The sequence below is a fragment of the Oncorhynchus tshawytscha genome, linkage group LG08 (assembly GCF_018296145.1).
Source record: "Oncorhynchus tshawytscha isolate Ot180627B linkage group LG08, Otsh_v2.0, whole genome shotgun sequence".
Classification (NCBI taxonomy): domain Eukaryota; kingdom Metazoa; phylum Chordata; class Actinopteri; order Salmoniformes; family Salmonidae; genus Oncorhynchus; species Oncorhynchus tshawytscha.
In genome coordinates this window covers 24,925,081-24,953,022 of record NC_056436.1, presented here as the reverse complement: position 1 = coordinate 24,953,022, position 27,942 = coordinate 24,925,081, and the positions used below count along the sequence as shown (strand labels likewise).

The window sequence follows — 27,942 nt, the reverse complement described above, 5'->3', positions numbered from 1 at the left end:
CGTTTTATTCTTGGGTAGTAAAAGGCTTCATAAAATTATAAATTGGAAGTCACAGGCTTGCACCTGAACAAAGCCTTTTACGTTCATAGCATTCATACATAAGTCATTTCCACATGATATACTGAATTTGTCAAGTAAATATAGACAGAGTTTGTGGAGTCAATGATGTGCTGTCATCGTGAGCCAAGGTTATGAATTGTTTATTAGGTTGAATTCCTACCGACAAAATCCCCTCTTGGAAAATGGAAGGTGCTTCTTTCTTTGAGCCGGGCCCAGAGGACTTCTGATTGGAAAGCCTAACAGCCTGGACGGGTCATTGATTGTGCCTCTGTGGCCTCTTCCCGGTTTAGCATTTTAATGTGTATGCGACTGGGAAGCTGGAAGGGGTTTTATGCTCTGTCTGATAGAGACATTTGGCACCGGCTCTCCTTGAGAAAGGCCACACCGAAACATTGGTCATACTGGTCACAATATAAATATCCATCAATAAATTGATTATATACTATACCTATTTCATTTTACCAGGTAAGGTGACGGAGAACATGTTCTCATTTGCAGCAACAACCTGGGGAATAGTTACAGAGGAGAGGAGGGGGATGAATGAGCCAATTGTAAACTGGGGATTATTAGGTGACCGTGATGGTTTGAGGGCCAGATTGGGAATTTAGCCAGGACACCGGGGTTAACACCCCTACTCTTACGATAAGTGCCATGGGATCTTTAATGACCTCAGAGAGTCAGGACACCCGTTTAACGTCCCATCCGAAAGACGACACCCTACACAGGGCAGTGTCCCCAATCACCGCCGTGGGGCATTGGGATATTTTTTTAGACCAGAGGAAAGAGTGCCTCCTACTGGCCCTCCAACACCACTTCCCACCCAGGAACTGACCAGTACCAACCCTGCTTAGCTTCAGAAACAATCCAGCAGTGGTATGCAGGGTGGTATGCTGCTGGCATTACATGTACTTCGCACCCTGCTTCAGCAACATCACTGTCACCCAGTAGACTTTTTGGGGGCAAGCACTGCAGTTATGACAAACTACGTGATACAGAGATTGACTGTATTGGATGTTGGCATCTAGAAAGGGTTCTGAATGTACAACCTTGTGTTTTTTTTGCATCACACATCGCAAAACCACACCATAGTTTTGGGTTTTGAGGGTGGTTACTACAGAATAACTGAGTGGCAATTACATTTGTATAAGAACCAGTTGCAAAGTGTACAAACAAATGCAGGGGCAGCACCCTGATTGTGGCTTAATTAAAAGGCCAAATTATAGCTCTTCTGGGTTAAGCTAAGAGCTGTGTGATCATCTGTGCCTTTTTTGGACCTGTTCTCATCTGATGGCAAGATCCCAACCCCCCTCTCAATTTCTCTCCAACTCGCTTGTATTGTTATCAACAGGAAGTTTATTTTGAGATCAGATTATGTGCTGTTGATAATGCAGCTATATGGCATTTGTTGTATGGTCAGTCACGTCTGTAAAATTGATCAAATACATCTGTGATCTTTCCTGGTTAAATAAAGATTGTGAATAAATACCTGACTTCCACTCGACTACCATACTGTAGCATATTTGCACACACACACTTACCCCACCAAACATGCCACCAGGGGTCTTTTTACAGTCCCCAAATCCAGAGCAAATTGAAGAAAGTGTACAGTAGTATAGAGAGCCATTATTACACAACTCCCTTCCATCTATTATTTCTCAAATTAACAACAAACCTGGTTTTAAAAAAACGATAATGCCTCTCCCCTATTTGACCAGGTCCCAGTTTATTTATAATGTACTGTTTAGGTGTAAACTTTTAAGCGTTTGATGCTTGAAAGGATAGAAACTGTGTTTTTTTTTGTAGTTATGAAAATGGACGTTGCTCAGTCATAAAGGATGTCCCTCTTAATGAAACTCCTTTTCTTCCACTTTTGTCAAATTCTCTGCAGACTTCACACCCCATTAGCTTTTTGTTAAAGCTCCTCAGCTAAAGCCGCTTGACTATCCCTGACGGATGCCAATGTGCTTCTTTGGTCTAACCTAAAGTGAAATACACTTCTGATAGATTAGCTAAATAAAAATGTAGAGGAGCAAGACACAGCTGACTAAGATTATGATTTTATTCAAATAGCTCTTTGGAAAGACTCCATTTTGAACAAAAAAGGACATGCCTTAGAAAATGTGATCCGCAAATGCAAGTGAGCTAATTAACAGCCAAATAATGTTACTGGTAAAGTATATAGTATGTGAGCTAATCATGGTTTGGAAGTGCAGTTTACACATGCAATAAAATATGTTGAATACGGGTTATTGGGACATCATTAAGAGACAGTAAATGTGTTGATTTTTATTATTATAAGGTCAATCGGCTGCTTACTATCGAACCCTAGAATGTTGAATGCTCAGCATGTGTACTGTATATAAGAAAATGGGCCAAAATGCATCGCAAGTGCCGAATACGAACTAAAATAGATATTTACACATCCATCTTAAAAGCACCCAGCCTAGCCTACATAGACTAGCTAAGTGCACATGACTTGTATGTTAGCGTTGAGTTCAGATACTCTGTTGATGCCAACAGTGGTACTGTATTATTTTCTTATAATGCTAGTACTGTTAGTCTGCTACACTGAGATTCTTCCAAGAGATTTAATGCTAGCCTAAGCATGACAATTCCAGGCAAAAACTGGTTTTAATTTGATTCTTACCAAATATCACAGAGGGGTTTCTGATACCCTTACTTCTTCAACAAATCATACAACCTTGCGGTAACATTGAAATTAGTCCGAAAGGCGGGCTGTATGCTGAGTTAGCGCCCGACCGTGGCAATACCAGAATGATTATACAAGTATATTTCAGGTCAGTGTGTTACTGCTCTCACTCTTACTGACCTTAGTAATCATACATGCTATGCTGTGCTGTCAAAGGCAACCGGCTAGTGAACCAGACAACACTGATGTGACATGAGCTGTAGGAGGTTTGCTGTGAGATACCAAGGGTCAGACTCGTATTCTTCCCCTCGAGTTGAGTGGTTGTCTGTGGCAACATTTCTGCCTGAGCGACCTCGGACATTCATTGGAAAGGGGCTGCTGCATGTGTTCAGGACTTCGATAGCCTACATTGTTGAATGCCGTCAGGATGTCACACATGATAGTGGTGCTTCCCCATGGGGCAGTATGCTACAGTAGTAGTAATAGTCAAGGCTGCATGATTTCTATTCAGTCAAGAATGAATTTCAAGAGATTAAAGGAGTATTTGATTAAGTTAGTTTGTGTTGGAGACTTCAAATAACGGCCCGTGACGGATGTGATCAAGGGAGAGGTGAGCGGTCTTTTTTTCAGATGATTTGATAGTCTGATTCCTGCAGGATTGTAGCGGCAGAGAGATTTGAGAACTCTTTGCTCTACTTAAGACTTTAAGACTTAGTATTGGGCTGAAATAGCAGGTAGTTCTCACCTTGTGGCTGGTGTGAGATACTGTAATGAATTAGTCCTGGTCTCTTTATCTTTCTCTCTCCCTCCCTCTTCCCTGCACTCTCTCTCTCTCTTCTCTCACTCCAACTCCCTTTCTTTTTTCTCTTGGTTTTCTTCCTTTAACTGTCAGAGTTTTCATATTGCGGACTGTACCTAGATTTTTGTGGTTTGTTTGCTGGACATGTGAAGGTCTCTCTTTTACAAGCTTGAGTGACGACAAGTAAAAGTGGTGTTTGTTAGCAACGTGTGAAAGCTATTTTGTTATCATGACAACCACAGTGGAATTGCTTTGACTTTCTCTCACAGTCCATATATTTGTGGAGATTTGAAAGCGGCAACTCAGTTTCTCAAGGTGAGAGCGGTAGGAGTGCACGGTTAGTACAGCCATGACTCTCATAAAGTGACTGTTACGCCCTGACCATAGAGAGCCTTTTTATTCTCTATTTTGGCTAGGTCGGGGTGTGACTAGGGTAGGTCATCTAGGGAGTTTATTTCTATGTTGGCCTGGTATGGTTCCCAATCAGAGGCAGCTGTTTATCATTGTCTCTGATTGTGGATCATATTTAGGCAGCCATTTCCCCACTGTGTTTTGTGGGAACTTGTTTATGTGTAGTTGCCTGTGAGCACTTCATTTTCTTCACGTTTTGTTTGTTCTTTATTGTTTTTGTGCGTTTCATTCATTAAACATGTGGAACCCATATCTCGCTGCACTTTGGTCTGAATGTTCTTACGACAATCGTGACAGTGACGACCACACTCAACATACTGTAGAACTCTCTCCCAGGCCCTATGGAAGCCCACTTGTGCCAAAATCAATCAACAGCACAGATAGGAAGGCAATAATCGCTTTATTGAGGTGTTAATGAAAATGCAGGTATCGTATGTTGCATTGGTTAGCCAACAATGTGATTATACTGTGAGAACTCCTCATAGTAGGCCTAGTTGTTAGTATGAGGAAGCTTACGAACCCTCACTATTCCTCCTGTCATGGCACCTTATGTATGTCCACAGCAGCTCCTGTATTGAGCGCCTTATGAAGCCCTCATAGTGGCTTGTGGTCAGGAGTTATTGATCTGTTTGGGAGATTGATGTGTCCGCCGCCTCCTTAGGATGAGGATTTATGTGATGCTCTGCCGATAGCACTTCATCTCACCAGTGAGAAAGATCAAGGTGTCACGAGTGGGTTCTCTGTTCAAACAACTTAATTTGAACTCAAAATCTGTTGCCCATGCTGTGCCATGATCAGGGGTCCAAGCACTGAGGACGTAGGAGCCCACCTGGATTTGATTGACAGTTGTTTTTATTTCCCCCCTGGAATAGAGAAACCAAGGCACTGTACAGTGTGGGTGCAGAGGTTTGTCCAACTGCCCCCCCAAATTTACTTCAATAGATCCTATGGGGATTTTCCTATAGTCTCTGGTAGAGGTCGACCGATTAATTAGGGCCGAATTCCAGTTTTCATAACAATCGGAAATTTATATTTTTGGGCGCCGATTTGCCGATTTTGAAATATTTTTTTTTACATTTAGATTTTTTTATACCTTTTTATTTTAACTAGGCAGGTCAGTTAAGAACACATTCTTATTTTCAATGACAGCCTAGGAACAGTGGGTTAACTGCCTTGTTCAGGGGCAGAACGACAGATTTTCACCTTGTCAGCTCGGGGGATCCAGTCTTACAACCTTACAGTTAACTAGTCCAACGCAATAACCACCTGCCTCTCTCTCGTTGCACTCCACAAGGAGACTGCCTGTTACACAAATGCAGTAAGCCAAGGTAAGTTGCTAGTTAGCATTAAACTTATCTTATAAAAAAACAATCAATCATAATCACTAGTTAACTACACATGGTTGATGATATTACTAGATATTATCTAGCGTGTCCTGCGTTACATATAATCTGACTGAGCATACAAGTATCTAAGTATCTGACTGAGCGGTGGTAGGCAGAAGCAGGCGCGTAAACATTAATTCAAACAGCACTTTCGTGCGTTTTGCCAGCAGCTCTTCGTTGTGCGTCAAGCATTGCGCTGTTTATGACTTCAAGCCTATCAACTCCCGAGATAAGGCTGGTGTAACCGAAGTGAAATGGCTAGCTAGTTAGCGCGTGCTAATAGCGTTTCAAACGTCACTCGCTCTGAGCCTTCTAGTAGTTGTTCCCCTTGCTCTGCATGGGTAACACTGCTTCGATGGTGGCTGTTGTCGTTGTGTTGCTGGTTCGAGCCCAGGGAGGAGCGAGGAGAGGGATGGAAGCTATACTGTTACACTGGCAATACTAAAGTGCCTATAAGAACATCCAATAGTCAAAGGTTAATGAAATACAAATGGTGAATATTGACGACTCATGTTAAAAGGAACCACCAGCTTTCTTATGTTCTGAGCAAGGAACTGAAACGTAAGCTTTCATACATAGCACATATTGCACTTTTACTTTTTTCCCCAACACTTTGTTTTTGCATTATTTAAACCAAATTGAACATGTTTCATTATTTATTTGAAGCTAAATTGATTTTATTGATGTAGTATATTAAGTTAAAATAAGTGTTCATTCAGTATTGTTGTAATTGTCATTATTACAAATACATTTTAAAAAATCGGCCGATTAATTAGTGTCGGCTTTTTTGGTCCTCCAATTATCGGTATCGGCGTTGAAAAATCATAATCGGTCGACCTCTAGTCTCTGGTACACCATTTACTGTATATCACTGCAGTAACCACAGTATGAGAGTGTCATGGGGTGTCTGATTAGGTCCTTGTACTGTATAGATTTGATCTCTATGAAAACAGTGAGGGAGTAGGGCGTCACCGGCACTATAGACTGAGATGACGACAACACAAAGAGGTTGTCAGAGAGTCTGTTTCTCCATCTTTTTGTCATTTGACATATTAAAGTTGGGGGGCTCATTGATACTATTCACAGTAATAGGTGACATTTCCCAGTGCGAGGCAGACTGCTGCAGTGGAACTGCACTCTTTCTTTGTGCTTTCTCACCATTCAGTCCTGGAAATAATGCAGGTGAAGAGATGAGTTGAGACATTCTTGCGCTAAGAGCTCTGTGAGATTAATTTAAAGCAAGTAACTTAATTTTATTTAACCCCTTGGTGAGCCTGAAGCAGAGCAGATGGGTGAATGCTGCGTTTTATCTAATCTGTCCCTTTGGCTCTGTCTGTACTGTGAAGTCCTGTCTTGTACTGCACTGTACTGATACAGTACCATACAGTGCTGATGCTGTCTATCTGTAGTACAGAACACTGGGCCTTTTTATAAAGCAGTACGAGTGCATTCTGTTCACCATCTTGTTCTGCAGAAGTGGCTTAAGAATTCACTGAATATTAGTGTGAAGGAACTTTGAGGGCGTCTTGCTGCTTATTTGTAAGCCTTTTTAGTCAACTAATGCATGTTAGAAAGCACTTGTGTTTGGTAGCTAGTGAGAAAATGATAGATTTAGCATTCCATGGATCCATTTTCTGAATAAGAGTGAGAGCTAGGATTTCATCACACATAGAGTACACACTGAGCCTTTTAACAGCTAGACCTGACCACCGTTCTAGTGTAATTCCATACCAGAGTAAGACCCGTTAGACTGGAAGTTAATGGTTCCCCATCTGATTAGATGTCAAGAGGCATTTCCTATAAGGAACATCACAGGCACTGCTCAGTCAGTAGGAGCGTGGGATAAAATAGGAGGCGGCGCGACAGAGGGCACTCAGGGTTAATGCTAAATGGAATCTTTCTTCTCTGACCCAAGCCTCTCAGGATATCTAGAAGATAGAAAGTCACGAGAGGAAGACAGTCTGAGAAACGCCTTTCTGCTCTATTCACCACCAAGAGAATCTCCATGATAGTTTTATTGAATTGTCACTTTCTTACATGTGTATGACTTCATGCAGAGATGTTGGCATGGAAACAAGGGGAGAGACGGGACTAGAGGAGGAGATGGTTATTGGTCTAAGGGACAGGAAGAGGTGGGGCGTGGGTGGGTGGTGAGGGGGGGGAGTTCCAGTAGACTTTATTTAGTCAATTAATTTGACACCGTCTCTGGTATGCATACATATCAATTCCTTGCCATGCCTGTCTGTTTGTACATTCTTGTACAGACACAGTCTTATCCAAGGACTTATAACACAGGCTTCAGTCCACTCAAACAGCAATGTAGTCAGTCGCCTGCAGTAACACATGGTGACAAAATCTGACAAGTTCTTAGTTATGCTGTATACCCAAGTTGCACTCATGTCTCAAAAGGACATAGACATTACTAAAATCTTGATCAATAACTCATTGACAGTAAATGTATGAAAATAAGGCCTAGATTCAATCAGATCAAGCACTAACCTGGCAATAGCCGACACCCGAATAGTTGATATTTTGGCGGTGTAGGCTATATAGAAGTAATGATGCTCAAATTGAAAATCATTGAACAAAAAAATGAGGATTTCTATCAGCCTAATCAAGGTGTAGATTACATCTCACATTCCAGTGTTCGAACTTCTAAACAAGGCTGCATGGAGTTTATCTTAATGTGACACCGTGCAGCCAATGGCAATGTGCACTTTAGGTAAACGGCAGAAGCTTGTAGATTTGAAAGCTCAAATGCAGTTGCACCTCTGACACCGCCAAAACAACAGCTATGCTGATGTCGGCTAAAGCGGATCAGATTGAATAGAGCCCTTAGTCTTGGACGTCCTTGAAACATAATTACACAGAACATTATACAGGTTTTTAACTGCAACCAGTGCTGACATTTCTCTGTTACACTAAGCAGATTGGAGATTCCTCTGACTTGTGAGAACCGTTTGGTGGGATCTTCGAATTTGATTGAAAGATGAGTCTTGAGTTGTGTCCTTCACTTTTCTTCATTGGCACGTCCGACAGCAGAAGAAGCTGCAGAGACCTTTGTCAAAAACTTTCCTCAGTGGGACTGAATTGCATATCATGTTTGTTTTTGTCAGGGATCCAACCCCGTTTGGATAGTGTCAGCCAAGATGGAGGAATTCCTACCTCAGAATCCTCTTATGTCAGCTAAATACATCATATGCAAGAGCTGAACCATGGGACAGTTAGACAGCAAATCGTTACCAAACTACAACAGGAATAGTCCTATGCAACATTTCCACACAAGACACCGGGAACGATCAGTAGAGCATACTATTGATAGAGAAGAATAGATGAATAGATGCAGATGTTTGTAGTCTTTTGAGGGTGCTGCACACCATAGTGGAATTTGGTACTTTTGTGTTTGTGTTGGTTCGCTTACTTGTGTGTGTGCGCGTCCATGTGTGCACGCATGAGTGAACACTGCAATGACGCCCAGCTAAATCTGAAGCAAGTCTGCTCTCATGCAATGAACACCATTCATCCAATGAATATCTGCAGATCCAGTTGCCAGCAACTTTTTTTCATCATGATTGCCAAAAGCCGCAGAAGTTTTGACAGTAACTAGGCTGGGAGGGAGGACTGCGCCACCATCTCTACCCCTCTCCTCCCACCCTCTCTTCCTATCCCTCTATCCTGTGATGTCTGCACCCGTAGATGGGCATGGATTGGGAGGAATTAGGTCATGAAGAAGCACACTGCAGAGGGGATAGCGTGGTGCAGACGTGCGTAGGAGAGAGCCCATGTTGTTGTCCGCGGTGCGGTGAAATATGGAGAGGAGTAGAGGAGCACTCAATTAAGGTCTGCCTATCATACATCAACAAAGGAAATGGGGGTGAGAGGAAACATGCCAAGGGCATCGCCTGCCCCTGTTTCCCTTCCTGTGTGAGTGTGTGTGTGTGTTTACAGTGCAGCAGCGGGCGCTCTGCTTTAGCGCTCTCAAATGCATAACGGTATTCCACTCACGTTTAAGACTTTCTGCTGTGGAAACGCTGAGGTGCCAGAGTGATGATGGGAAAGCGGGCGTCGAGGGAAACAGCTGTTTCTAATAATAGGCTCCAAGGAAAGTGTTCATCCCCAATGAGGGACAGAGCTGCAACGCCCCCTTCCTCTCCTCCTCTCCTCTCTTCCTCTCCTCCGTTTCTCTGTTCCCAGCCTTATGAGGCAGCAGTTCTCACTTAAAGTTATGTCATCCCAGGTTTATGTTGCTCACTCACAGTTCCTGTGGATTTCTAATTCCCCTATCTGTTATTTATTGGTTTGCATGTAAGGTACAGTAAGAGGCTTGTAGCTGTACTTTCCAGGTTTATGTAATCATACCTGTGTTATGATGATAGAGTGAGCATTACACATCTATCATGTTTTTTTAAATTCAGGTTGCAGGTTCTCCTATACAGCAATTAATTAGCAAATCAACTATGTTATGTTCATTTTTTATTTCTTGCTCACATCTTAAAGGCCCAGTGCTGTCAAAATTCAGTTTTACCTGTGTAAGTGTCCTATTGTACAACAGCTGATGAAACTGACACTATAAACATGTTAAAAATGTGATCAGTGTTATTTCCTCATAGAAAATACAATCTGCAAAGGCCGTTTTTTTGCATCAGCCGTTTTTGCAAGGGTGGAGTTTCGGCTTGTCTGGTGACATTACCAGGCGTTAAGTTAGTTACTAATAGACCGATAACAAAGCGAGTTCCAAAATGATTTTCAATAACAACTAGTTTTCCCCTCCCCACTCAAACCACTCCCAGACAGTCATAGCAAAATTCTTGCTTGCTAAGTAGTTTTTTGCTAAAAATCCATTTTTGTTACTTTTTGACAATGTTAATTGAAACCTGTTACAGTAAAGTACTTAATTGATACCCAGAAATGATTTGATACTGATATTAAAACGGCAGCATTGGGCCTTTAATCATGCACATTTGAGTGAGAGAGCCTGTATTTAATTTATTATATGAATCCAATGTGAGATTGCTGTGTATGATCAGGACCCCCACAATTGAAGGAGGGTTCCATTATTCTGGGTAATAGTGAAAATAGTGAAAATAATTACTGTAACATCTGCATTCTAGAAGCGGTTATATCTGACACCTGGTGGAGGGTTGACAGGTACAGATCTCTTGGCCCTGATCATACACATCAATCTCATATTGCATTCATCATGTTGTCTCTTTCAACTGTCTGAAGAAACTACTTTTAATTACTAGTGCAGTCTAAGCCCAAGCAGCAGGCATGTTTTAAAGCAGACACATTATTTAGTGTGTTCGTATTGTAAAACATTTAGTTTGTCCATGAATAACCAACAAATTGTTCCTTCATAATTGAATAAGAGAATAAAACATGAAAATGTAACTCCAATAAGCTTTTTTCCCAGAAAGTTTATTTCCCTGAAGCATGTTCTGAAATGCCTGTATAATCATCTTCGCAAACTGCAACGAATACTGGAAAGCTTGAACGCTGTGAGTGGAATCTTAACTGCAGTTTTGCAACCCAGATTAGATTGATAGAAACCCGAGTGATGCAACTCTGCCCTGCCAGCCCTCAAAGAATGTTACCAGCAGTTAAGTGAAGCATTTTGAAGTGCGTTTCATTAAAATGCCTGCAAGGCTTTTTGGATGGCTGATACAAATGAACTCCATTCACTGTTAATCCTTTGTTTTTGGTTGGCCCTGCTCCCGCTGTCCCGTCAACAGCAAATCTTCAGATTGGGAAAAGATGCCGCAGTGCTGTCACTAAGATCAAACCGCAGCAGCGGCTCATAAAGAGCCATATTTAAGACGGGCCCAGAAAAGAGCCCTGGGGAACACCTCACTTGACCTTTTGATAAAAAATCTAAAGAGAGCTAATTGAACATTAGATAACGTATTCAATCCTGCCAGATTAAACATTTACTATTAATATCTTCAAAGGCAATGGCATTTATTGTATACTGTATATAACAAAGAACTTTGAAATGAGACATGGGTATTAAAATGTACCGTCTTGTTAGTTCTCATTTCTTTCCCACAGTATGTTTTACTTTTTGCCCTCTCTTTATTTGTTACTCCCTCTGGAATTTCACACTGGTGCAAACACTGGGTAAACCTGGCACACCATTTTCAATATCAACGCAGTACCAAATTACAACAAACACAGTTAAGGTCTTTTTCATTTAGCTGGTTTTGCTGGCACATCTCTTTCTCAACAACCTTGAGTGATCTTGAGGACCTTGTGCACCTTGGCAACTGTCTCTGTCGTCTAATGATCAGCTCTGTTATTGTTATTCCGCACCCTCCTCTCACTCTCTTGCACTGTGATACACACCACTCGATATGCAAGGGAAGATACCCTCTGATATTGGGCAGTGTGTTTATGGCAGAGCCAAAATGTTAGACCTTCATGTTGCACCTCCAGGTTTATTGACACATCATCCTTCTTCTCTCTCATCAGTAACTTCCCAATGACTTATCTAAACTAGCTTGAAACCTGACTGAACGTTCAAACTTAGCCATTGATAGTCACAACAATAGCTCATAACGGCATTAATCTCATTATGCTCGTGCATGTAGCTGTTATGAGTATACATGTAAACCTGAGAGAACAACAGAACAGAGTAAACAGGTAAAAAGAGGCAAATGTTCAGATTGACGTTTGGGGTGCTGATGCAAGGGTAGAGAGAAAGGGGAGAGTTTGAGGGCAGGACTGGATGGAGGGCTTGACAGGAGTGACAGTGGGGCAGGTGATGGAAGTAGAGTACTGTAGCTGCTCAGCCTCTCCAAGGAGCAGAGGAGCCAAGTGGAGCGAGCGAGAGTCGACTGTTTGCTGCGCTTAATAAGAACTGACGTTACACAACAGAATCCACCTCAGCAGTATGTGGCCTTATTGCAGTCTGTGGTTACCATTTTTAAAAAGAAGGTGCGCACTGTGTGGGAGACTGCAGTGCAACCCCGACTGACAGCATAGTCATACACTCATCCAGGGAGTCTTGCACAGAGACAACCCAACCAGACAACACACACAAGACATACAGTACATTTAGAAAGTGTTCAGACCCCTTGAATTTTTCCACATTTGTTATGTTACAGCCTTATTTTAAAATGGATTTAATAGTTTGTTTTTTTCTCATCAATCTACACACAATACCCATAATAACAAAGCAAAAACATGATTTTAGAAATTGTTGCAAATGTACAAAAAATAAAGCATAAGTACATAACTACGTAAGTAGTCAGACCTTTTGCTATGAGACTAGATATTGAGCTCAGGTGCATCCTGTTTCCATTGCTCATCCTTGATGTTTTCTAACCAGATTGGAGTCCATCTGTGCTAAATTCAATTGATTGGACATGATTTGGAAAGGCACACATCTGTCTATAAGGTCCCACAGATGACAGAGCATGTCAGAGCAAAAACCAAGCCATGAGGTCGAAGGAATTGTCCGTAGAGCTCCGAGACAGGATTGTGTCAAGCACAGATCTGGGGAAGGCTACCAAAAAATGTCTGCGCTACCAAAAAATGTCTGCAATATTGAAGTGGCCTCATTTCTAAATGGAGTAAGTTTGGAACCACCGCCCGCCAAATTGAGCAATCCGGGGAGAAAGGCATTGGTCGGAGGTGACCAAGAACCCGATAGTGACTCTGACAGAGCTCCAGAGTTCCTCTGTGAAGATGGTATAACTTTCCAGTTTTACTATTGCTGCAGCACTGTACCAAAAAGGCCTTTATGGTAGAGTGGCCATACGGAAGCCACTCCTCAGTAAAAGGCACATGACCGCCCGCTTGGAGTTTGCTAAATGGCACCTAGACTCTTAGACCATGAAAAACAAGATTCTCTGGTCTGATGAAACCAAGATTTGACCTCTTTGACCTGAATGCCAAGCGTCGTCTGGAGGAAACCTGGCACCATCCCTACGGTGAAGCATGGTGGTGGCAGCATCATGCTGTGGGGATGTTTTCAGAGGCAGGGACTGGGAGACTAGTCAGGATCGTGGGAAAGATGAACTGAGCAAAGTACAGAGAGATCCTTGAGAGGATCTGAAGTGAAGAATGGGAGAAACTCTCCAAATACAGGTGTGCCAAGCTTGTAGCGTCATACCCAAGAAGTCTCGATTTAATCGCTGCCAAAGTTGCTTCAACAAAGTACTGAGTAAAGGGTCTGAATACTTATGTAAATGTAATAATTCCATTTTTTATTTTCAATACATTTGCTAAAATAAAAAAATAAAAGGTTTTTGCTTTGTCATTAAGGGGTGTTGTGTGTAGATTGAGGAAAAAACAAACAAATTAATAAATGTTAAAATAAAATAAGGCTGTAACGTAACAAAATGTGGAAAAAATTAAGGGGTCTGAATACTTCACAAATGAACTGTACACACCCACACACAGTGCCACAGCCAACAGGCACACTGTGAACACTCCAACAACAGAGCGCTAATCCCTCCCATAAACACTATACACCATGTACTTTCCTATTGTGTGCCTAATCATCCCACCCTTTCCTCTTCTTCATCTTCCACCCCCCTAGGATTACACCATCACTATGTACTTCCAACAGTCCTGGAGGGACAAGCGCTTGTCCTACACAGGGATTCCCCTCAACCTGACACTGGACAACAGGGTGGCAGACTCACTCTGGGTCCCTGACACCTACTTCATCAATGATAAGAAGTCCTTTGTGCACGGGGTCACAGTGAAGAACAGAATGATCCGACTTCATCCTGACGGAACTGTGCTCTACGGCCTCAGGTGAGTGCGTGTGCATCAACGTTATGTGTTCTTGGGCTCCTATGTCAGTGTTTTTGTTTGTGTGTGTTTGTGTGTGTGTCTTTGTCTTCGTGTCTGTGTGTGACTGGTGGCTGGTTGAAAAACATGCAACCATAGCTCCTCCACAACATCTCTTAGTGTGTGGGTGCTGCAACTCTACTGCAGAAACATGGGCAAGGAAACCCTCCATTCCTCAAAGCCCTCTCAAACAGCCGTTGCACTTTCTCCTCTGCCTCTGGAGCGTGAGAGGAAGACCCAGGTGGTGAATTATTTATGGAGCTGTGCTCCCCTGCAGTCCAGAGCACAGCAGCAGTGTAGCCTCGTACTCTGCATGCTCCCCTCCTCGCCACTGCAGGGCTGAGCCGTGCTGAAGCCAGCCGCGCCGAGCTAACGAATGGAATTGAAGGGCAGCCACTGTCAATAATGCTGTGGAGATCAGAGGGTTTCAGCGCTTTGGTGAGGGGGAATGATGACTTGACAGTTTTTCTGGTTAGATATACTTTTTTGGAGCTACGAGGCAGAACTGTAGGGTTGGTAGGGAAGATCCAATACATGTTTATTACTTCAGTCAGGGGCATTTCTTGTAATCATGCCCGTGCTGAATGTGGATTCTGTCAAACGTGCTCTTTTGAGTGGGTTTGTTCAAGCCAAAAGGTGTAGTTTGTTTGGGAAGACATTTGTGTTTTGTTTTCGTTATCCAGCAGTACCCTGGACCATCAGGGTTGGATTAAAGTAGTCCTGCTCTATCCAATCACTGACATTAATTGATCAATTAAGTGTGAGGGAGAAAAGAAAACCAGTGGACACTGAGGCCTTTGAGGACAGAAGTTAGTCACCCTCTGCCATAGCAAGTTAACTGACTTAGTTAAAGGCTAGCTGGTAGTTCTGGGAGATAACATCTGTCTCAAAAATTCAGGCAAGATTACATCACCACAATAATCTGACTCAGATTGACCTCATCTGCTGAAAAGACACTAGGAGGTGTGATCTGAGTCACGGAACCAATGTGACCGTCAACTGAAATCAAACCCGTGTTGACAGCGAGATGGGCCCATCACAAAAAGGACAGTGTTAAGTCTGATCTAGCCATTAGCTCTGGAAGCTAACATCTGGCGCCAACATCTGTCTTCGGGTCTCCGGGGTAGGTTACATCACGGCAGAAGTTAATGACAACAAGGCAATCAAGCCCATGAGCTACGTTAGCATGAGTTTCTGTGACTGCAATCGACGTCTAGATGAGGGCAGTTTGTGTGGTTCAGATCTTTGTGATGGAGCTGCAGTGTTTTCTTCAACTCCATGTGACTTGTTAGGTAAATTAGGGCTGAGGGGGAGTCGTGCATGGAGTTAACCTAGTATGTGGTGGAAAAAAGGTCTTTGTGTCATTTGATTAAGCATTGGTTTAGGCGACATACATATTGGCTGTTGCCCATAATACATCCTGAGGGGTTATTTTTGGTGTATAGGTCTGTAGTATCATTTTGTGGCAAGGCAAATTTAAGATCATTTGTTCTTGTTTCAGTTGTCACTAAAGGATTTGGTAATATGTATTAGATGGCTGAACAGCATGCTCCTGATTGTTTACTGGCATGAACATGTATGACAATAAAAACATGATTATCAAGGTAACTATTAGGACCGGATTGAAACCTGCCAAAGCAATGTTTATGCAACTGCTTTGTTTACACGCCGAATTCCAATTCACTCCATGAATGGACTGAATTCAAATTCAATACACACCATCCCCGTCTTTAGGCAAACACTCAACTCACCTTAAGCCTTCCTTAGTCCTTTTGAAGGGCACATTTAAAGGTAGACTGATCAACATGACATCATCCTACACAGCAGGACAGATTGCCACTATTGGCTCTTCCCAGTTTGGGCATGCCCACATACTGATAGTCTTGGCAGATTTGTATTCTGTTGTTATTGACGTCTGTAAGCAGGAAGTAGCCCCTCTGTGCATGATGACGTCTTATTGCCTTGTGTACCTTTAACAAATCCTATTGATTGACATTTCAAGCTAGCCTACTGTAGAAAACCACGTTAGCTTGGTTTGAGTTGAGTGGTCTGCCTGTTGCTTGAGCAGCAGTGGCCTGGGTACTGGCTGGCACAGGCCTGTGGAGACATTCATTAGCGATAGCCATGCCTCTCAGGAGGATCAGGTGATTCACCCTGCTGGCGCCGGCAGCTCCAGTCTGCCTCAACCATACGCTGCTCTCCCCAGGAGCACTACCAGGAAAACCTGCTCCGCTCGCCTCTCATCTCCAGTCCCCATCTCTTTTGTCTCTCTAAGAGGTAAATGTTACCCAGTGCATGCAGTTATCCAGTGGTACTGTACTGAAGTGTAGATCCTGTGTTGGTACCAGTTTAGAGTTACAGTAACTAATAATGCTTCAGCATCATAGTTCTCCCCATGTCCCTGACCACTGCCATAATAATTTGTTTATTAACAATAAACAATATATCTTTGTTGTGGCGCTGTCATTTCCTAGGATACTTTATACGTACAGTGTATTTGGAAAGTATTCAGACCCCTTTACTTTTCCCACACTCTCTCTCTTACATTACAGCCTTATTCTAAAATGTATTAAATAAATTCATTTCCAAATCAATCTACACACAATACTGACAAAGCAAAAAACGAATACTGTTTTTTTAGACATTTTTGCACATTTATGAAAAAACAACATGAGGTCGAGGGAATTGTCCGTAGAGCTCAGAGACAGGATTGTGTCAAGGCACAGATCTGGGGAAGAGTACCACAACATTTCTACAGCATTGAAGATCCCCAAGACCACAGTAGCCTCCATCATCCTTAAATGGAAGAAGTTTGGAACCATCAAGACTCTTCCTAGAGCTGGCTGCCTGGCCAAACTGAGCAATATGGGGAGAAGGGCCTTGGTTAGGGAGGTGACCAAGAACCCGATGGTCACTCTGACAGAGCTCCAGAGTTCCTCTGTGGAGATGGGAGAACCTTCCAGAAGGACAACCATCTCTGCAGCACTCCACCAATCAAGCATTTATGGTAGAGTGATTAGACAGAAGCCACTTCTCAGTAAAAGGCACATGACAGCCTGCTTGGAGTTTGCCAAAAGGCACCTAAACAAGATTCTCTGGTCTGATGAAACCAAGATTGAACTCTTTGGCCTGAATGCCAAGCGTCATGTCTGGAGGAAACCTGGCACCATCCCTACGGTGAAGCATGTTGGTGGCAGCATCATGCTATGGGGATGTTTTTCTGTAGCAGGGACTGGGAGACTAGTCAGGATGGAGAAAAATACAGAGAGATCCTTGATGAAAACCTGCTCTAGAGCGCTCAGGACCTCAGACTGGGGTGAAGGTTCACCTTCCAACAGGACAACGACCCTAAGCACACAGCCAAGACAATTCTCTGAATGTCCTTGAGTGGCCCAACCAGAGCCCGGACTTAAATCCGATCAAACATCTCTGGAGAGACCTGAAAATAGCTGTGGAGCGATGCTCCCCATCCAACCTGACAGAGCTTGAGATGATCTGCAGAGAACTCCCCAAATACAGGTGTGCCAAGCTTGTAGCATCATACCCAAGAAGACTCTAGACTGTAATTGCTGCCAAAGGTGCTTCAACAACGAACTGAGTAAAGGGTCTGAATACTTATGTAAATGTGATATTTCAGTTTGTTATTTTGTAATACATTTGCAAATTTTTCAACAAAGTTTTTGCTTTGTCATTATGGGGTATTGTGTTTCGATTAATGTGGGGGGGGGGGTTTAATCAATTTTAGAATAAGGCTGTAACGTAACAAAATGTGGAAAAAGTTAAGGGGTCCAAATACTTTCTGAATACACTGTACATAACATTCAGTTTGTGGCAAGAATTTTGTATAGTAATTTAAATGTAAAAACTAAATTCTGAATCAAGTGTTCTTTTGCTTATCAGTTCATAAACCATGTGCCATGGAATCGTCACATCGAAGATCTCATCCCAAATATTTTGCAACCTGTATGGCGCCGTGATCAACATTTTGGTCCTTTAGTAAAACAGATTTTTTTTTTTTAATGAAAAAATACAAATCTACAATTTGGTCTTTAATAATGGGCAAACAAACAAGTTCCCTACCTTCTCCACCTACCACTTGTCTCCTCCATTTTTTTGTGGTAATGCTGCATTCAGTTGGTTGTTATTTTAGAGCAAACATTTCCAAAAATGTTTGTTATATGCACCTGTGATATCATCGGCAAAGATAATTATTTTCTTTTTTTACATAGTTTTTCCCCCATTTTTTTTTCCATTAGTATATTTGAATTTAACCATATTATTTGTTGTCTTTTCTGGAAGATGAAACCAGCTTTGTGTGGCTTGTTTTAGAAAGGGAGATATTTTGATAAAGGTTCCATTTTCAATTAACTGAAATACCTAGTTAAATAAATGTGAGAGGATGTAATCTGGATAAAGGGGGAAAATGACATTTTTGAACAAGGGATGAGCCATTCTTACTAATCTACTGGAGAACCAGTTCGGGTGTAAGTATAATGTTTGTATGACTGATGGTTTTAGTGAGAGGTTTAATGCTTTAATATTTAATAATTTTAGCCCCCCGAACTCATATTCGTTATAGAAATAATCACGTTTTGTCTGGCTTGCCATTCCAAATAAAGTCAAATCTTTCTTGCTTAAATAAATTAAAAGACATTGTTTGGCGTAGGCAGGGCCATAAGTAAATAAGTAAACTGGGTTTTGACAAAATAACTTATCAGGGTGATTTTTCTACAAATAAGACAGGAATTTACTTTTCCATGGCAGCGAGACCTTAGCTGTTTTTGCTAACTTTGGGTTCAAATTTGTTGTAGTAAGTTCCTTTATTTCTTTAGGGATATGAATACCGAGTATGTCCACTTCACCTTCAGACCATTTTATTGGTAAACTCAGTGGAGGAAAAGTACTCAATTGTCATACTTAGTAAAGATACCTTAATAAATAAAAATACTCAAGTAAAAGGGAATGTCACCCAGTAAAATACTACTTGAGTAAAAGTAAAAGATTTTAAATAGCATTTTAAGTATTTGATTTTAAATATACTTCAGTATCAAAAGAAAATGGAATTGCTATGTACTTAAGTATCAAAAGTCAAATTTATAAACCATTTCTAATTCCTTAAATTAAGCAAAGTACGGCACCATTTTATTTTTTATTGACGTATATAGCCAGTGGCACACTCCCACAAAGCATTTGTGTTTAGTGAGTCTGCCAGATCAGAGGTAGTAGAGATGACCAGGGAAGTTCTCTTGATAAGTGTGTGAATTGGACCATTTTCCTGTCAAAATGTAACCAAGTACTTTTGGGTGTCAGGGAAAATGTATGAAGTAAAGTACATTATTTTCTTTTGGAATGTAGTGAAGTAAATGTGGTCAAAAATATAAATAGTAAATTAAAGTACAGATACCCCAAAAAACAACTTAAGTGGTACTTTAAAGTATTTTTACTTAAGTACTTTACACCACTGGGTAAACTACACGGTAATGTAAAAGTTGTATTTTTTTGCGATCCAAAATGTAATAAGGTACACTTATCATAGTTCGGTTGTAATCCAGAGAGGTTAGAAAAATGATCTAGATCCTTTATGAGGCTGTGCAGGGATCCAGATTGTGGATTTAATAGGAAATGGGAGTCATCAGTATACCTTTTGTTTTTAAGACCTGGATGTCCAGCTCTTCTATATTATTATTATTATTATTATTATTATTATTATTATTATTATTATTGGATCTGATTTTAATAGCTAACATTTTGATGACCATAATAAATAGATATGCTGACAGTGAACAACCCTGTTTTACTCCTCTTGACAGTTTAATACTTTCTGAGAAGCCATTACTTATTATTTTACCCCTGAGGTTACTCTACATAACTTTAACCCATTTTATAAGAGATTCGCCAAAATTAAAATAGTCCAGGCATTTATATATAAATTCTAGCCGTACTTTATCAAAAGCTTTTTCAAAATCTGCTCTGAATACCAGACCTGGTTTCCTAGATTTTTCATAATATTCTATTGAAAAAACCCTGTCTGGTCAAGATGAATAATATCCGACAACACCTTTTTAATTCTATGCGATTATTTCTATGCATTTTTCAAGTATTTTTGCATCACAACACTGAAGATAGACTGGATATTTATACTTACCACCTGGGTCCTGGTTCAGTAATAGTGAAATCAAACCTCGCTGAGCATAATTTGGTTCATTTTTCACCATTTTCCATTCAACTCGGTTTATTTTTGTAATGCATTATACTTAATTGTTCCCGAATAAGTTCCTCAATTTTTTTTTTCTCCCTCTAACTTAATCTGTGCCTTTATGGTACAGTTTTTATTGCTATCCATCTGTATTGTTATTTCTTCTATTTCCTTTGTTAATATGAACTCTTTTGGCCCAAATATATATTTTTTAAAGATGAATATTGAATTGCATGACCTCTTAAGGCACATTTTAATAGTGTCCCATACAATAAGGGGATCTGCTGTCTATGTTATGCAGGCAAAAGTCAGTTATAAATGCGGATGCCAAATACAGTATTTGATGGCTTGACTGCATTCTGTCCCCTATCAAAACTTTTCTTACTTTTGGTGCCAGCGCGAAGGATACAAGAAAGTAATCAAGACCGCTAGCTTGATTAAGCCTCCTCCATGTTTATCTCCCTGAGTCTGGATTTTTAAGCTTCCATATATCCACTAGTTCTAATGTGTCCATAATATTCGTAATTTCCTTAATTGCACGAGGGTGATAGTTTGTAGCGTGATTTCCTTTACGATCCATTGAGGTACTTAAACTGTATTGTAATTGGTTGCTTTTGAGCTCGATAGATTAGTACTTTATATATCATTTTGAAGAAGTATAGATCATTATTATTTGGACCATATAGATTAATTAGCCAAATGTGTTTATTGTCCTATAGCATATTTAAAATGATCCACCTTCCTTTCGGATCTGTTTGGACAGTTTGCCCATTCGGATCAAAATGGTTATTTATTAATATCATCACCCCTTTTGAGTTTCTTTGACCATGACATAAATATATTTCCCCCTCCCAGTCCTTTTTTCCATACAACCTCATCTGTAATTGTAGAGTGAGTTTCCTGTAAACAATAGATATTATATTCCTTCTCTTTTAGCCAGTTAAAGACTGATCGTCCTTTTCTTATTATCTCCTAAGTCATTACAATTATAACTAGCTATACTTATTTCACCACTTACCATAATGGCATAATGTTTCAATACTTACCATACGATATGCCTGTAAACGTACTACCACAAATGACCATGATGATCAAGCTGCTAGAATTTATCCATACTTACCAACACTACCAGAATCTATGTCTGACATCTAGCCATGTACCTCTACCATAATATATGCACTGCTAAACATACTGCAGCTGCAACTGATTCTAAGTAAACCTCCAATTGTCTTCCAATATCCCTCCCGTGAACGCCTTCCCCCATCCCAGAAGGGGGTGTTGTCACTGATCCTATCATACCACCCCTGTACCTGTAACTCTCCTTTAGCATCCTAAAACACTTCTTCAACCACCTATCCGTGTGGTCCAGGTAAAAACCCGGGACTCTCCCATAAACCTGTTTTCTATACTGCCACCCCTCAAGTGCCCAGCCAAAACCCCTATAAGTCTATGGCATGACCACGAGAGGAGCATCCTCTTTAGGAATTAGCCACATAACAAATGGAAAATTTAAAAAAGAACAGAGTGAATGTTAAAAAAAAAATTGGGTAGTACTGAGGACAATAAGACTTACAAAATGTACAAAAATACCCAGAAAACAACATTACTAAGTTATTAACGTCCTGAACCACGGCAATGTCTTAAGCACTGTCATACTAGATTGCACTAACAGACAGTTACTCTGCACCATGAGCATGTAATTCATGTGGCTATCTGTCAGTGTCAGTGTTTCCCCTGCTCTCATGTCTTTCTCTGTATAATGTGAATACCACTCTGCCTCTCGTTGTCTTCCTCCCTTCTATCCCCGCCTCCCTCACAAACGCACCCAGAAATAACTTGCATGTCATTATGACAACTTTTCTCCTTTGCTTCTCACACACAATTCTCACAGTTTCACATTGAGCAGTGAGACCTCTTCACATTCAAATGCTGCAGAATTATTATTCCCCGCAGACTAACAAATTTATTCAGCCAGTGTGCTGCTGCCTGCTGTCTACAGTGAGCCAGCTATATTTAGGCTGACTGGAATGACCTCACCAGTTACTGTAGTGTACACATGTCTGCTGTTACCTTCACGTGTTTATAGTATCCACCCATATGCATATGGTCTGAATGGTCACTGCACATGCTATCAAACAGTAGGCCTATTAGTTATGCTCAATGAAGATTGATTGAATATTGCAACGTATTTTTAGTTCAACCTTTAATCAATCTAGCATCACGTTAATATCTGGTAATTACTCATTTTTAGGCAGCACTTGACACTTCTTCTCCCGGTGCTTCAGCATGTGAAGGAAAAGAGTGTGTGATTTAACATTTCATGAAGTATAGCGGTCATGTAACAAAAAGCTTTATGCTCAGCCAAATTTGACAGGTTATTTAACAGATCAGCACTCTAGCTAGCACACTTTTTCAGTAAAAAAACAAACACAGTAAGACAATAGAGTTGAGCATGTCTTACCTTCAACTTCCCCTGGAAAACAGTATCTATTGTTACTGAGTGGACTATCCTGGTTAAATCACTATACTAGTATAACTGCAGACATTTCAATAGCATCACTTCTCCAATATCAGTAATGATTCCTCTCACATTAACAATGCATTACTCTCGCCAGCTGCATTCGCCATCTCAGAAAACACAATCCAATACTAATGCTGCAGTCAGTCACGCCCGTAACATCTATCAATCATGACGCTCATTACCATCACGGATGCAAAGCCCACCTCTGTTCCTGATGTGTGTTTGATCTGTATTGATCTGCTGTGGAGGGGATGTTAAACACCAGGGTAATTGGGAGTGGGTTTGGCGCTTATAGCGAGCTCTCTGCTGGACGGTAGGGTACACCCTTACTGACGCCCCTACGGTGCTCTATTTTTACCCCATCTCTGCAGCTGCTTTATAATTCATCCAGACTTCCCTAATGCATTTGGTGTGTCCGAGACATGGTCCACAGTCACAGAATTTTCAGCTGCAGTGTAAGATAAATTATGCCCAGAGCTTTTTAGTTCACAACATCGTTGCGGCTGAAATTGACAGATATTGGTCCCACTGGACACTCGCTATCACTTGGTGAGGAAAGTGGCTATGGGCCAGTGAGATTAGCTTTTACAGGGCAGGGCTCTTGGATTGGACGAAGACCAGAACTAATGCACTGCAGACAGCCACTGGACTTTGGGATGCCCTTTACCTGTGCATGGTTCTAATGCTACATTCCAAATCGATTCCTAGCCTCTAGCCCCTTGGCACTACATCTGGATCTGAAAGGATTGGATTGGTATACTGAACTGCATGGTTATAGCTCAGCCTTCCCCTCTAATAGGCAATAACTATCCAATACTTTCAGATCAGCGTAGGTAGTAGGGGCTAGGGGAGGATTCAAAATGTAGCATGTACTACTATGCTTTCCAGGTTTTGGCAATAGGTTCTTCACCCAAAATGAGCAAGTGGCAGCTTGAGTGAGTTTTAGGCGCTCAGCGATGTTTGTTTGACATTTTGCGGCAGGAGAAGCTAGAGAGTAATGGGGAAACAGCAGAGGATCAATGGAAATGTCTCAAACAGCTAGGGGGCTCAGGTTGGGTTAGGTGAATTCATTGCTGGCTATTACTCATATATCGGCAGTCTCACTGTATGAGTGTGTGTATGTGTGTGTGTGTCTGCATGCTCTTTTTCTGTCTCAGGTCTCCTCTCATTTTAAACAGGGGTTATGCAGTGGAAAATGGACACAAACTTTACAGTAGTAGTTTCCTTTTCACAATGATAAACCAATGTGCAAACATGTTAGTTGTACAGGGCAACAGGAGCTTGGTGGCACTTTAATTGGGGAGAACGGGCTTGTGGTATTGACTGAAGCGGAATCAGTGGAATGGTATCAAATATATCAAACAAATGGTTTCCATGTGTTTGTTGCTATTCCATTTGCTCTGTTCCGGCCATTATTATGAGCCAGAACAGTAAAGTGCATATGTTGTATAAACAAATGGACTTCTCTGAACGTCTAATGTTATCTGTGAACAATGACACCAGCACACTATCTAAAGTAATCCTTTACTCAACATAAGCGGTTTACATAAAAATCTATGAAATTTACCTATTCTCATCGTATGTGGTTTGTAAACATTGAGAACTCCACAAGGGATGTGACTCTGACCTTTTCCCCCCCAAGGGCCAGCCAACCCCTCGGCAAGCAGCTTGTAATAAAATGTGGTCACAACCTTGACCCTTTTCTGTCAGAGACCAAATAAACGTCGTGAATACATAAGCACAGCCACTTACTTCACTGTTTGCCAACATTTTGGGTTTAATCAATACTACAAGAATAAAAGCACTCACAATCCGCAATTGTCAAATTGAAGTGTGCTCTTTCAAATGACACCTAAAAGTGAAGAAGTCACAGATTTTAAAGTCCGCCGGTGTTCATTCTTAATTAATCGTAGTGGTAATTAAGATGTAACATAGAGCATTTTAAATAGGGAGGGCGCAGTATGAAGGCAATTATGGGAGTGAAAAAGAGTTCAATTTCCAGTGAAACCATGGAGAGATTTGTGCGACAGAACGCTGAGTACAGTATGTACTTTGTGTGCTTCCTGAGTCAATGTGTGCGAGATGGATGCGTTTTTCATTTCTCTCTGTTATTAGGTCAACCTTTTTCACTGCACCTGGAAGGGTTTACATGACATTTTATGAAATGTAATACACCTCCGCCCCCAAAAAAAACATTTTACGTAGGTCTCATATTTAACTCTTGTTTCTCAAGTGTTCCTGACCATAACATACTACTCCTGATTTATGTCTTCACACATATTGTATACTATATGCCCTGCGCTTATAAAGACACACAGATGTAGCATCTTAATTTGAACCAGTTTGCTACAGCAGGAAAATAATCCTGCAACAACAGGAATTGTGAGTTATGTGGATTATAATGAATTCACTTTTTTGTAGGGATTGATACATTTTTCTTAATGAAAATAAAGTGGAAATTGCAAACTTTAGAATCCTTTAACATCAAATACACTACAAGTTTTCAAGTTTCCTGCATTGCAAGTCTAATGGCAAACAGGGTGATCAAATTAAGATCCTACATCTGTACATTATGGTAAAAGTTAGTGAGATAGCAGTCCTATCGGATGTGGGGGTATATTTCACATTTCTGTGCTAGATACAGTATATGCAAATGATCTCTCTCTCGACATACCCACCCCCCCTCACTCTTTATCTCTCTCTCTCTCTCTCTCAGGATCACCACTACTGCAGCTTGCATGATGGACTTGCGTAGATACCCACTGGATGAGCAGAACTGCACCCTGGAGATCGAGAGCTGTGAGTGACATCACTGTAAAATCACTGTAGTGTAGAGACTTATCTCAGCTTCATGTGGGCTATTTACCACTACTGGCAGAGCCACCCCTAGCCTTTTGGGGGCCTTAAGCTAGATTTGTTTGGTGGGCCCCTCCCACCTCGCAGGCAAAACATTTTAGTGTCACCCCCCTTGGCAGCGAATAATTTCCTGCAATTCTATACATGTGGACATGGCATAAGTCATTCATGCCAAAATGTGTAGAATTGCAGGAAATTTGCTTTAAAATTGTTTTAAAAATAAAAATATTTAAAAAAACAAATGTTCTCTCCACCCCATCACAAAATGAGTATCTGAGAGAGATATCAATGGGAGACAAGTCAGGGTCCCTGGGCGCATGCCCTGCGAGCACTGGTCAGTAATTTGGTGATGATTACTACAATGTTTCGATAGCTGGCTAGACTACCGTACCAAGCAATCTACAAAAAATTGCTGACATGGGCTAAGAGTGGCTGTCAGTGATTGACATAACAAGTGAAAACTGCTGATGCACAACCAAATTTTGAATGTATTGGGAAGTTGCACCGTATGTATTCTACTTTTCAGTAAGTTGAGACTCTGACTGAGTTCCCCAAAACATTTAAAATATATATATTTTGTATATTTTTTGGGGTCGAGTCCCCCTAGCGGCCACGGGGCTCTACACACAATGCGTAGTCTGCGTATAGGCAGAGGCGGCACTGATTACTGGGTATGTTTTTGAAAGCTTGTGCCTATACATAAATCAAAGGTCTACATGACTATGGGTGCTTTTGAATAAATCCTAAGGACCAGTTTCCCTGACCAAGATTGAGCCTATTCATGGACTAAAAGGCACTTTCAATGGAGATTTTCTATTGAGCATGCTTTTTAATTCAGGAATAAACTTAATCTGGGTCACTGAAACCGGCACTAGCTACATCCTTCAATTATAACATTCTTCTCGCTCTGTTTTAATTAATCTACACATCTCGTGACAACTTTCTCCCAAGTTGGTATATTTTCACACATTATTCTGTTAAACAGGTCTATGTACCTCATTTAAGGGATAACTTTTTTCCAAATCATGGCAAAATATCTTCCCAATTGAGGACATGACATTAAGCAGGAAAACAAACAGCACTTTACGTCAACTATGCAAACTGGCATTTTTTGTTAAATCAAACTTGTCCGGAGTGTTTCAGTTGGATAATACATGTTACCTGCATGGATTGTTAAATCAGTGCAACAGACATGGATGCTTAGCTTTGGTCATTATGACAAGGTTATAGCAATCACTAGAAGGCCCTGTGGAGCTGCTGGATTCATGGATTGACCGGGTTGATGTGTATATAATCATTTTGACAACACTTTACTCAAACCCTCTATCATATCATTGGTCTTAAATATGAGATAGTTACCTAGGCGCAATAATAATTTTTGCAACAAGACTGCAAGCCAGACAAAATTAAACTGGCCTATTTATATAATGAATATTAATTTGGAGGGCATAAATAATTAAATATTAAAACATTGGACCTCTCACTAAAGGCTTCAGTCATACACAAACTATACATACATTTGAACTGGTTCTCTAGCAGATGAGTAAGAATGGCTCACCTGTGTTCAAGAATGGCCTTTTTCCCTTCATTCAGATTACAACCTCTAACTTTTAGTTATTTGAAAATGAAAATCCCAAATATTGCTATTTCTAAAACAAGCCATAGAAAACTGGTTCCAATTTCAGTTTAATCCACCTGAAAAGCAGGAACAAATATTATGGTTGAACTCAAATATAGTTTTTGATAAATGTTTTTTATATACATTTTGTAAATTATATCATAAATAGGACTCGTGGAGTTATGTCACACATGCAGTTAACAAAAATTATGGAAACGTCTGCTCTATCCAAAATTACAACCAACTGATTGCAGCATTAACACAAAAATGGAGGAAGCATGTGGAAAGGGAGAAGGTAAGGCACTTGTCTGTCGGCCCTGCATTAAAGACCAAAATTGGCTAAAGAAAAAAAAAGTATACCAGTTTCATTTAAGGACCAAAAAAATTAGATGCACCATACATTTACCAGCAGCATACCACCCTGCATATCACTGCTGGCTTGCTTCTGAAGCTAAGCAGGGTTGGTCCTGGTCAGTCCTTGGATGGGAGACCAGATGCTGCTTGAAGTGGTGTTGGAGGGCCAATAGGAGGCAGTCTGGTCTAAAATAGAATTCCCAATGCCCCAGGTGCAGTGAATGGGAACACTGCCCTGTGTAGTGTGCTGTCTTTTGGATGGGATGTTAAATGGGTGTCGTGACTCTCTGAGG

The 27,942-nt window shown here is 41.0% G+C and overlaps 1 protein-coding gene across 2 annotated transcripts in view; it reads left to right on the top strand.

Moving 5' to 3' along the window:
* The window catches only part of LOC112246804 (gamma-aminobutyric acid receptor subunit beta-1-like), a 52,668-nt gene that overhangs the window by 5,556 nt on the left and 19,170 nt on the right, over positions 1–27,942 (top strand). For both annotated transcript variants that reach the window (XM_024415342.2, XM_024415341.2), the window contains exons 4-5: positions 13,848–14,068; positions 25,538–25,620. In XM_024415342.2, the coding sequence (XP_024271110.1) occupies positions 13,848–14,068; positions 25,538–25,620 (304 nt within the window). The remainder of the gene's footprint in view (positions 1–13,847; positions 14,069–25,537; positions 25,621–27,942) is intronic.